Source organism: Muntiacus reevesi, chromosome 4 (assembly GCF_963930625.1).
Source record: "Muntiacus reevesi chromosome 4, mMunRee1.1, whole genome shotgun sequence".
NCBI classification, from domain to species: Eukaryota; Metazoa; Chordata; class Mammalia; order Artiodactyla; family Cervidae; genus Muntiacus; species Muntiacus reevesi.
Window position 1 is genome coordinate 62800818 of NC_089252.1, and position 12914 is coordinate 62813731.

Consider the following 12914-nt stretch of genomic DNA (forward strand, 5'->3'; position numbering starts at 1 on the left):
GTAATAATTTTTTGATGTGTTTGTCTCTCTCCCTCTGAACTTCAGAGTTCCTTGAGGGTAGGGACTTCACTTTCTTTCTGTTTTCTCAGGATCCAGCACAATACACGGCACATCGTAGGTCCTCCAGTTTGGGGGAGAAGCAGATAATGAATTCAGCAAGCTTGTCCTCTGAAAGGCTAACAAAGCACAGACATTTGGTGTAGGGCACTAAAGTTCTCACTGCTTATTCCTTGGAAATAAGCAAAGGATCCTAGAGATGTTTCCAGGTCAGCTAACTAGGATGTCACTGATATTTCAGACTCACTGGACAACAAAAGGCTCTACTCTTTTTTGTTTGTCGAGTTTGTCAGCTCCTGTAAAAATGTCTGTGGAGGATGACAGCATCTGTGGGAGATCGAGGTAAGAGATTTCCAGTGCAAGTTGGGTTGTAGTGTTATCTTTATTATGATCTTTATTATCATCATTTCTTTTAGGAAGAAGAGCCTCTGACCCCAGAGAAAATTGTGGTCTGTCTCATAGGAGGCCATCCGAAAAACAGTACAGAGTAAAAACAAAACATAAAATACAGAAAGCTTTCTGCAGAGGTGAGAGGTGATTTTTTCACACTTTTTTTTCTCACCTGATAAGTGATAGGGCACACTGTTAAATCTCCTTTGAAGGGTGTTTCACATAATCTTGATTTAAACATACCATTACCTTGATTTCAGTCCTGAAGGCAGAGTAGCTCTGAGCTACTCTATCAAAAAAAAAAAAAAAAAAAAGAAAAAAAAACAACAAAACAAAAACCAGAATATGGTGCAATAATAGTTCAAAAGAACAGTTTTTAAAAACTACTTTTCATAGTAACAACAGCTAGAATTTGGGAACAGCCTACTTTGTGCCAGAAAACATCAGTGACACTTGATACAGGTCCTCTAACGCTCACATCAGTCGTGTGGGGATGGTGCTATTGAGAAAACTGAGGCTCAGGAGAAGAATTATTTATTAAATGGAGGTTAGACCTAGGAGGAGAGACAGGTAGGTCCTTTCAGCAAATGAATGAGTCTCCCAGCTTTCAAAGTGAACAAGAGCTGGATATGAAAGACTACACATTGTATTATTTCATTTATTAAAATTCAAAAGGGTTTCCCTGGTGCTAAATTGGTAAAGAAACTGCCTGTAATGCAGGAGACGCACGTTTGATCCCAGGGTCAGGAAGATCCCCTGAAGAAGGAAATGGCAACCCACTCCAGTATTCTTGCCTGGGAAATCCCATGGAGAGAGGAGCCTGGTGGGTTACAGTCCATGGGGTCACAAAGAGTCAGACACAGCTTAGTCACTAAACAACAAGAGAGTTCAAAAGCAGGCAAAACTAAGAAATCCTCATAGAAGTCATGAGAGTAGTTACCTTTGTGGGGTGGGTTTGAATATGAAGGGTTATCAGGGAACCCTCTAGATGACTACAAGTGTTTTATATCTTGATGTGGATGGTGTCTCAAAAGTATGGACACATGTTAAAAGGTCATTCATCTGCACAAATATCTGTGCCCTTTTCTATATGTAAGTTGTACCTCAATTAAAAAGTTAAAAAAAGAAGCGGGAAAAGAATTAGAGTTAGCTCTGTTTAGTTCCAAAGGCTCTCTTTTTCCACTTCACACTATTTCCACAATGTTTCAAAAGTTTATGTTCAACATAGACTCTGGGATATTGCACAGAATAGTCTCACAGATACTTTAATAAACTATTGCAAATAAGCTTATGTGACAGAAATTGCAGAGTACAGGAGTGGTTATGATAGGATAATGCAGCAGCTAGGACTGGTTTATAAAGAGTTTTGTGAGCCTTGTTCAAGGAAAGTGTTTTATTTGTACGGGGAACCACTGAGGTATTTGATATGACAAGCTTTATGATCATATTTGCCATTGTCGGTGAGATGGATGAGAGATGGTGGATGGACGGCTGCGGGAAAGGTCAGGGAGCAGAGAGTGGGGCGGAAAGCTGTTGTCATCGTCTCTGTCATTGAACCGAGAACGGCAACGGTGTGGTTTAGAAGAAACAACATCCGTTTACTGGACATTGTGAGCGACTGGATATGGTCAATAGTTTCCCAATGGCTCACTGATAAAGAATCCTCCTGCAATGCAGGAGACACAGGAGACATGGGTGGGATCCGTGACTTGGGAACATCCCCTGAGGAAGCACATGGCAACCCACTCCAGTATTCTTTCCTGGAGAATTCCATGGACAGCGGAGCCTGGTGGGCTACAGTCCCTTGAGTGGCAGAGTCGGTCATGACTGAAGCAACTGAACAGAACATACAACACAAAGATGAGGGGTAAACAGGAGCTCTGATATGACTTGGTGGGCTAGTTCCAAGTAAAGGGGGCTCTACTTACCTAGAGCCAAACATCCTGGAGTGTGGAGTCAAGCGGGCCTTAAAAAGCATCACTACGAACAAAGCTAGAGGAGGTGATGGAATTCCAGCTGAGCTATTTCAAATCCTAAAAGATGCTGTGAAAGTGCTGCACTCAATATGCCAGCAAATTTGGAAAACTCAGCAGTGGCCACAGGACTGGAAAAGATCAATTTTAATTCCAATCCCAAAGAGAGGCAAAGCCAAAGAATGTCCAGACTACCACACAATGGCACTCATTTCACATGCTAGCAAAGTAATGCTCAAAATCCTTTAAGCTACGATTAGAAAGTACGTGAACCGAGAACTTCCAGATGTTCAAGCTGGATTTCGAAAAGGCAAAGGAACCAGAGATCAAATTGCCAGTATTTGCTGGATCATAGAACAAGCTAAAGAATTCCAGTAAAACATCTACTTCTCCTTCATTGACTACGCTTCATTGACTGTGTAGATCACAACAAACTGTGGAAAATTCTCAAAGAGATAAGAATACCAGACCACCTTAACTACCTCCCATGAAACATGTATGCAGATCAAGAAGCAACAGTTAGAACTGGACATGGAACAACAGACTGGTTCCAAATTGGGAAGGACGTATACAATGCTGTATATTATCACCCTGCTTATTTAACTTCAACGCAGAGTACATCATGTGAAATGCCGAGCTGGATGAAGCACAAGCTGGAATCAAGATTGCGGGGAGAAATATCAATAACCTCAGATATGTAGATGACAGAACCCTTCTGTCAGAAAGTGAAGAGGAACTAAAGAGCCTCTTGATGAAGGTGAAAGAGGAGAATGAAAAACTAGGCTTAAAACTCAGCATTCAAAAAATGAAGATCATGGCATCCAGTCCCATCACTGCATGGCAAATAGATGGGGAAACAGTGGAAACAGTGACAGACTTTATTTTGGGGGGCTCCAAAATCACTGTGGATGGTGACTGCAGCCATGAAATTAAAAGACACTTGTTCCTTGGAAGAAAAGGTATGACAAACCTAGACAGCGTATTAAAAAGCAGAGACATTACTTGGTTAACAAAGGTCTGTATGGTCAAAGCTATTGTTTTTCCCGTAGTCATGTATGGATGTGAGAGTAGGACAATAAAAAAGGCTGAAGAATTGATGCCTTCGAACTGTGGTATTGGAGAAGACTCTTGAGCGTCCTTTGGATAGCAAGGAGATCAAACTAGTCAATTCTAAAGGAAATCAACCTGAGTATTCACTGAAAGAACTTTTGCTGAAGCTGAAGCTCCAATACTTTGGCCACCTCATGTGAAGAGCCAACACATTGGAAAAGACCCTGATGCTGGGAAAGACTGAAGGCAGGAGAGAGGGGCAACAGAGTATAAGATGGTTGGATGGCATCACCAACTCAACGGACATGAGTTTGAACAAGTTTTGGGAGATGGTGAATGACAGGGAAGCCTGGCATGCTGTAGTCCATGAGGTCACAAAGAGTTGGACACGACTGAGTGACTGAGCAACAATAACAAGTAACCATCAGGGAAATAGGGACAAAGTCCAGTCCTCTGGGGAGAGGCTGATGGTCGAAAGCTTGTCGAGGCTCCAGGCAAGTAATTGGGGGTTCAGGGAAGAGCTAGAATGTTGTCATGGGCTTAATGGTGTATCCCCAATTCATATGTTGAAGTCCTGACCCCCAGGACCTCAGAATGTGACTTCATTTGGAGATAGGGTCTTTTAAAAGATAATTAAGTTAAAAGAAGGTCCTTAGGGTAGGAGGCCCTAGTCCAGTACGACTGGTCTCCTGATAAGAAAAGGGAATGTGGACACAGACACACACTGAAGAAGACCATGTGAAGAGACAGGGAGAAGACAGCATCAACAAGCTAGGGCGAGAAGCCCGGAAGCCCTGCCGAAATTTTGGACGCTGATCTCGGACTTCTTGCCTCCTGTTGTAAGAATGCAAGTGTCTGTGGTTTAAGCCACCCCGCATGTGGTACTTTGTAATGGCAACCCTGGCAAACAAGCACAAGTGTCATCCTGGACTTCAGACCATTTAAATCACAGAAGGCACAGCCGTAATCACAGTTCAGAAAGCAGACAGGGCTTCTAGCCAAGAAGCGGTCCCAAAGTCCATCTACTGGTAGGGATGGGGCTGTTAATATTCCTCTGAATTTAATTCTTGTTGGTGCAAAGACTGGGCAGAGCAGAGCCACAGGTGGACTAAAGGTATGGTCTTTCATGGAAACACCCTAAATGTCCATCAGCAGATGAATGGAAAAAGAAGATGTGGTACATGTACACAGTGGAATATTACTCAGCCATTCAAAACAATATAATAATGTCATTTGCAGCAACATGGATGGACCAAGAGATAGATTATCATATTAAGTGAAGTCAGGCAGAATGTCACATGACATCACTAATATGTGGAGTCTAAAATATGACACAAACAAACATATCTACGAAACAGGAACAGACCCACAGAAAGAACAGACTTGTGGTTGCCAAGAGAGAGAGGGTTGGGGGAGGAGAGTGGGAGGCTGGGGTTAGCAAATGAAAACTATTATACACAGGGTCGATATACAACAAGGTCCTACTGTATCTGTCCGTAGGATTCTCCAGGCAAGAATACTGGAGTAGGTTGCCATTCCCTTTTCCAGGGGATCTTCCTGCCCAGGGATTGAACCTGGGTCTACTGCATTGCACGCAGATTCTTTACCATTTGAGCACAGGGAACTATATTCAATATCTTATGACAAACCATAATGGAAAAGAATACAAATAAAGAAAACATCTATATATATGTATAACTGAATCACTTCACTGTACAGCAGAAACTAATACCACATTGTAAATCAACTATACTTCAATAAAAAATAAATCACACATACAAAAAAGATAGAATTTTTAATTTCAATGCTAGGCAGAGTTAGAAGCAAGCTGGGGCTGACTAACCATTTCAATTTCAAAAAATAATGGGCTATCAACTCTGAGCAAAAAGGAATGCCAGATCCAGTCAGAATTGATAAATAAAATATTTGTTTACATTTGCACATTCTTTGGATACTAGACCAAAAAATAAGTATATGGGGGCTTCCCTGGTGGTCCAGTGGTTAAGGATCTGCCTGCCAACACAGGGGACATGGGTTCGATCCCTGGTACGGGGAGGATTTCACATACTGTGGAGCAACAAAGCCCATGTGCCACAACTACTGAGCCTGCCCAGCACAGAGCCTTCGCTCTGCAACAAGAGAAGGCACTGCAATGAGAAGCCCACACACCACAACTAGAAGAGTAGTCCCCACTCGCTGCAACTAGAGAAAGCCTGTGTGCGGCAACAAAGACTCAGCACAGCCAAAAAAACCAAAACCCACAATAAATATATGCATATCATACCTACACACATATTCCATCTACATACTACACACCTCACGTGCTCTGTCATGGGTCAGCCTCAGTCTTTGCTCCCTGGGGTCTTCCATCTTCCTCCTAACTTCCCTTCTGTCGCAGTACTGCTCCCTAGTAATGAGGGTCAAGGGCAGATCACCTGAAGCATAAATCACCATGACTTTCTCATTGGTCTGTACACACCTGGAAATCCTTCTTGACTCCTTTCTGTTAAACACAATAGGAAGTCTAGACCCTCCCTTTCTAATCACTCTCTGACTCACCCTTTCTTGGTACATTTCATATATTCCAGTGTCAGTTATCTGATTCTGCCTCAACAGTTGCAATAGCGTCCTGACTCTTCTGCTCACCTCTTGGCTCTCTAAATCTGTCCTACAGAAGATCTTTGACAAACATCACTTTGACCACAATGCCATCTTCTATTGTACTTGTTAGCCTTCAACTGCTTATAGCAACACATTCAACACCTCCTCAATCTAATGCTTAAGGCTTTGGGAATCTGTTTGGTTTTTTTCCCAGTCTTATTTATAACCATCCTTACTTCCTCATATTCATACAGGTGGTTTCAGGCATTGCCCACCCCCATGCCTGCAATGCAGTCATGAGTGTCCCTGCGCTTCTGCTCCTGTGTGTCCCTCCCTCCCCCCTCTCTTCCACGTCACACTGTCCTTCGAGAACATCTCGAACCCCAGAGGTGTCTGCTCCTTCTTCTCCTAGCATGACAAGCCTTCTTCTCTGCTTACCTGTGTTACTCATCTTTCAAAGTCAACCTTAATTTGTCCTCATCTTTGACATCTTTCCTAACCACCCTGAAACTCAATCCTTGGTGACAGCAACTGTGGGGCCTTTAGGGTCTGAACCCTAAAGGGTCTGATGTCTGAACCCCAAAGGGTCTGATGTCTGAACCCCAGTGATCCCCGGTGGATGACAATTGCAGCTCATTCTCAGGACAATGGGCCCTCTTCCCTCTTCTGCTCCTGTCGCAGTGAGCCCTTTAGCCCCAAATTGTCTATTCATAGTGTGATTGCTTACGAAATTTCTTCTGTTTTGAATTGCCCATTACATTTCTATGATTTAACTTAAAAAAAAAAATGACTTCTCTTTCCCAGGCAGATTGTAAAGACTTTGTCCCCAAACAACCTAGTCTCACGTGAGGGAGGAGATGGAATATACTATCCGGTACCAGGCGGTGAGGTGCTGTTTTTGCCACTACTTCTCATAGTGTAATGGTGTAGCTGTCTGTTTGTTGCAAAACTACAAGCTTTATATTGTCCAGCTTTAAGACCTAAGAAAGAGCCTGGAGTTGGCAACAGAGACATCAATGGTTTAACGGACAGGGGGATCTTACACGTCTCAAGAAGGGCCCTGGACCAACGACCCACTGCGTGCAGCGGACAGTGGGCAGGATGTGGTGGCAGTCTTCACTCCCCAGGGACAGGGGGATATTGTCAGTTCTAGAAATAATGGATGTCAAGCTGGCTCTTGGTTACCATGGAAACTAGCAGAGGGACACGCCCCTCACCATTCCTTGGATTAGAACTATCACAAGCTGGGGCAGGAGCAAGTACATAGGAAGATCAGACATGTGAGTAGCTGCTTGCGCTGGGGATGTAGAGAGTAAGAGAACAGTCATTTTGTGTGACCTGACCACACACTGTTTTATGGGCACACAAAAACCATGATTTTACAGATATTCATTTAAGGTATTTTTTAAAATTCAGTTTATTTAAATAAAAAAATAGTGGTTCAAGTGATACTCAGTTATGGAAAAAACTATGGAAGTGGTACATGAATGACTCAAAGAGTGTTAGATGGTATATTTCTTTCTCACGACAATCTTGCAAATTAGAAACAAAAGTCTGGAGAAACATTGGGACTCAGCCAACCTAGAAAGCCAGTAGGTTGTGAAACAGGATTCAGGTGGAGGTACTTACCTCTCTGACTCATGCTCTCCAAGGTCCCCCCTTTACCAGGATGCTTTTATTTTTGTATAAGGAAGATTTCGTTCAACTACTTACGTGTGTGACTGACTCATTTTTTTTTTTTTTTACCCCACCTCATCTCCTCAAAAATATTTCCTTCCTAAATTAAATCCTTCCCCTCCAGAATGAATTTGGTGTGTTTTTAAACACACTTATAAAACATACAGGGAACAGGGCCCGATTTCCTGCCTGGCTGAGTGAAACATTAATTCTCCAGCTTGGCGCCTCACTCTGCAGCTGTGATAAAGGCCGTCATGCCCAAATAGGCCCTTAAACGGAAGACCTGCTGAGCAGAGACCCACTTTCCCAGCCCTGCTCCACCGCCTCAGCTTCTCTGCCAACTGACCAGGCGGAAACAGCAGCAGGGGAGGAGGGCCCGCAGGTAGGTGGGGAGGGGACCGTTTTTTTGAAAGCCTTAAATCCCTCACAGGGAAGCAGCAGCTGCTCCTTGTTTTTCCAACATCTGTCCCATCTGTCCCCCTCCGCACCTCACCCTTCGGGGGCTGGAGCTAGCTACACGTAGGCATAACGAGGGGGCCTTTCTGAAGGCTGCTTGGTGAATGGGTTATGGGCATCACTGCTACCCCGAACGTTTCTACTGAGAAGGGGACAGTTGGGGTTCTTGACGACGATGGCTATCACCTTCCTTCATTTTTCTCACACACTTAGCAGCTTCAATCGAGAGAGTGGGGATTTGTAGCATCATCCAAGGGTATCATCTCACAGGACAGAGGTACCCCCTTGCGCCCACTTCCTACTTGTAACCTCCAGGAGAGGCACAGGCGTCCGATGGGGGTGGGGGTGGGGGTCGGGGCGGGAGCAAGATGCAAGGTGCTGCACCGCTTCGAAGAACTGCTCGCCGCATTTAGCAGCGCACTGCTCTCACCGGCTTCCTCACCAACACTGTGCTTTTTCGGAATTAGAGATTTCCTTTTTATCCAGTCATTTCCCCCTAGTATTCAGAACCGAGGCCAGAACCTGGCAGGCACGGCACGATACTTCTGAATGAACAACGTTAACGAAGCGCAGACAAAGGGGCAGGCTGGCTTCTCAGGGTCGAAGGCAGGAATGCTGGGAGAGGCTTGGGATTGAATGGAGTCGTTCCGGGGTGCGGGTCCCCGCCGGACACCTCACAGACACCGTCGGGCACCCGGCTCCAAGCCTCGCGCCCGGCGCGCTTGCGGGCTCCTGGCGGCCCCGCCCCGCCCCGGGGCTTCCCTCGGGCGAGCCCCTCCGCTCGGGTCACGCGGCTAGGGACGGGGTCTGGAGTGCGCAGGCGCGGCGAGCGGCGGAAGTCGCGACCAGGAAGAGGCGCCGGGGCCGCCTCGCTTTGCGCAGGGAGCCGCGCTCCTCCTCTCGCTCCGTGGGCCGCCCCGCCCCGCCTCCCGTGCAGGCCCCGCCCCAGCCACTCTCGCGGGCGGCCGCGCGGCTGCCGCCTCCTGCGCGTGGACATGGCGCTCGACCCCGCAGGTAAGGCGCGGGAGGCGGGGGCGCGGAGCCCGGGGGGCGTGAAGGGGGCGGGGCGGGCTGGGAGGCGCGACGCCGAGGCCGCCCCGCCCTCACGCGTCCAGGCCCGCGGGCGCTCGGCGCTGGGGTGGGGGCCGCGGGCTGACGGGGCTTGCGAGTGTTCACCTGCCTCGCCGCCATTCTTTTGGGCCCTTGGGGTCGCAGGCTCCTTTAGTATCTGTGGTCCGACTCGAACGCACTGACCAGGGCGGGGCCGTTCCGCTGGAAAGTGGCCCCAGAGAGCCGGTCCCTCCCCGTGACTTCCGCGCGCCCGCCGCCACGGGACACCGCCGCAGGGCTCCCTCGGCACCCGGCGCCGATGCTCGCTGGACTGCAGGGAGCGCTGAGGGCCTTTGGGACATTCCCTTCGTATCAGTATTATACGTGTGAAAACTCAAGGCGCTGGGAGGAGGTTGGAAGACAGAGCCAGAAGGGGGAAGCCTCTTTGAGGGCCCGAGGAGAAGGAAGTAGACTGTCTCTCGGCTGGGGGAGCCGAGTCCGGCTGGGACTTAGAGAGTCCTACGTGCAGGCCTCATGGAGTAGACAGATACTTGTTGAGAACTCGCTGTCTCTTCTAGGCCCTGGGAAACTGGTCTATAGGACAGAAAGCCCCCTGCTTGGGCTAGATCTTGTGTTCTAGGGGTGCAAGGAAAGACATCACCACCACCACCACCCCCGCGCACCACACACACTTTTACAGATAGTGGTAAACGTTATGAGGAAGGTAAGCGGTGTCGGAGGTATAGATGGTAAAGAGAGGACCACTTTAGGTGGCAGGTTCGTGTGAGTTGGCATCTTCAGGACCAGAGGAAGCTGTCCTGGAAAGAGGGAAGGAACCAGAGTGCTACGCGCTCCACGGTCCAAGTGCTTTAACTGTTGGGTTGGATCGAGGTCCTGAGTATGGAGGAGATGTATAAGCAGAGATGCCGGGAAAGTAGATAGAACCTACATGTTGCAGTGCCGGAAGGCCCTGAGAAGTGCGCATTTGGACTTTTCTTGATGTTAACAATAACCTGTGGAGGCTTTTAAAGAAGGCAGTGACATGATACAATTTATACCTTTACCCCTCCGGTAGTGGTGGTTGCCTTGTAGAGGGGCCATGAGCAGAAGGTTAAGACACAGTGGTAGTGCTTCAGGCCAAATGTGTTGATATGTGTTGGCCTGGGATAGTATTAGGGAAAAAAATGGGGAGAAATACAAAGCTTCAGAAGATGTTTTGGAGGAGAAATTGACAGAACTCGCTGTTTCATTGAAAAATGTGAGCAGAAGGGAGGCACAAAGAGAATTCCTAGGCTCTTCAACTGGATGACTGGTGATGGTCAAATCTAACAACACGATAACCATTGGAAACTCAGACAAAAGTAGACTCGGAAACAAGCTTGGAATGGAAAGTTAGAGAGCGAACTCAGCGACTAGGACTAGTTTTGAAAAATGTTTTTGTTTAGATTCCAGAATACAAATATACTGAGGTCTGCTCTTTTAAAGTTAACTTGTGTTTGGTTCATAGATTGAAGCATAGAGTCATGTTTTGATATTTGTTTTGCTTCTTACAGTACACAGTGGTATGTTTCTTACTAAATGAGTAGATATGCCAGATGAAGCTTATGTAGCAAAATCTATTTTCCCATTGGTTTATGTTAGATTTTTAAAAATCTTTATACAAGTTTGATTTACATTTGGCACCAGCATTTAAACTAACTTTGTATGGTCCATTTTTCTCAAAAAACTCTGAACCCAGCAATGCATACTTACTGTTAAATGTAGTTTTATTTAAGCAATTTCCCTTTTTGTTAATGTTGAGGTAATGACACTCTTTGGAAGCTTATCAGCCATAATTCTGTCCTCTATTTTCTCTTACTGTTTGAATGTGGAGAGAAAAAGCTGGAGAGTGCAAAACACTTCAGAGAAGGCGACTGAGGAGAGAGGGAAATTAAAAAAAAATACTAGTAGCTGTTTGCACTAGCAGATGTTCAGACTTACTTTGCCCAAGCCTCTGGTGATTTAAAATAGCCCACGGGGAGTTCTAACCTGCAGAGTATTGCCAGGGCTCTGAACTCTCCCGGGTTTATTGACTTGACCTTCAGCTCCCGTTTTCTTAGCAGCCAGGGAAGTTTGCCTTGCATCTTTAGCCCTAAGTGGGACCTTTGATAGTGCAGTAATGATTCAAGAAATATACAGTCTAGGTCATTCTCCTATGAAAGGACTTAAACAGTTTAAGTATACAGTATGTATATTGTATGTACTATATATATTTGAAAAATCCAGTCAAACTGAGGTGATTGAAATTTTAGAGGTTGTTTATTGATCATGTGTAGAAACAGTGTTACAAGTGACACCTGTTTTTTTTTTTTTAAAGATAAAAGGGAATCACCAAATCAAATCTATAGCACAACACCATTTATGTAGATTACAAACCATGCACATGAACAGCACAGCCTGTCTTCTAAGGATGTGTGTGCTCAGTCATGCCTAACTCTTTGGAGCCCCATGGACTGTAGCTCAAGTGGTACTTGTTAAAGTAGGATTTCCAGAAAAGTAAAATGATTACTTATGGTGATACAAAGTGGATATTTGTTGAAGATTTTCTCCAACTCAGTAGTGAGGGGACCACTACATAAAATATAAAAAATACTCGAAAAACATTGAAATGGTAGATACATAGAAAATGTCATAGATCGTTGGCTTAGGTAAAAGCTGATTAATTTAAATAGGGCTATGAACTGTCATTTGGGGGTTGTCTTTCCGCTGGTTAGAAATTATTTCTGTTTCGATTGGACAGAGTTCTAGAACTTAACCTCTGCCCCTAACAAGTTGTAAAATAACCCAGTTTTGAAAGGACACCTGTGAAGCCTTTGCTGTTTCCAGAGTTCAGAGAAATCATTTGACATAATTAGTCCCGGGTGACAACTCACAGGAACCTGGGCCTGAGGAGTTTCTTACTTTTTCTAATAACTAGAAGAGAGTTCTTTCTGCCCCATTTTTCTTCTACTCTTTCCTCTTTGAGCTGGGTAGAGGGTTTCCCTTCCCATCTATTGCCCAGTCCGCAGTGGGCAGCAGGAGAGACGTTTCTTTGAGTGCATGTGTGGCCATTTGTGGCTCCCTCCGTGGGTGTTTTCTTCCAGAAACCTACTCAGGGGAGGAATGGGTAGTGAGCAGGCTCAGGGTAGAAAGTGGGACCAGGAATTTCATGACATCCCATGAGTAGAGGTTTCAAGTGTGTGTATCCTGGGAGGATGGCGTCTTGGTAACTCTGGGAATGTTTAGAGGTTGCAGGGGTTCTTTCAGTGGTTCCCCTGGAGATGGAGGTAGATGGGCTGTAGGTATACCAGCGCTTAGTCGCTAGAAAAGTCCACTCTGAGTTAGACAGCTAAACAGGTTGGGAGAATCTGTTTCTGTTTTTTTCCTGAGCACTGTGTGATTAATATGTAGGAAAAAAAATACTATTATGTAGTTGATTAGAAATTATTTTAGTTTGTAACTGCTTCTCTGTTTTTAGTTTCCTGTTAGACACAAATTATACTCATGGTTCAGAGGTAAAAGTGACTTCCACCTTTTATAAATTTTTAAGGTCAAAGCTTGTTTGCCACTACTAGAAAATACGTTGTTTTTGTTTGCCTCATCTGATTAATTTAACAACCTTAAATTGTTCTCTGAAATTGA

General features: G+C 45.4%; 1 protein-coding gene across 1 annotated transcript in view; it reads left to right on the forward strand.

Moving 5' to 3' along the window:
- Positions 1-9029: 9029 nt before the first annotated feature.
- The window catches only part of CMC1 (C-X9-C motif containing 1), a 76717-nt gene continuing 72832 nt past the window's right edge, over positions 9030-12914 (forward strand). Inside the window, exon 1 of the mRNA XM_065932905.1 lies at positions 9030-9218. Within this exon, the coding sequence (XP_065788977.1) occupies positions 9200-9218 (19 nt within the window). The 5' untranslated portion in view covers positions 9030-9199. The remainder of the gene's footprint in view (positions 9219-12914) is intronic.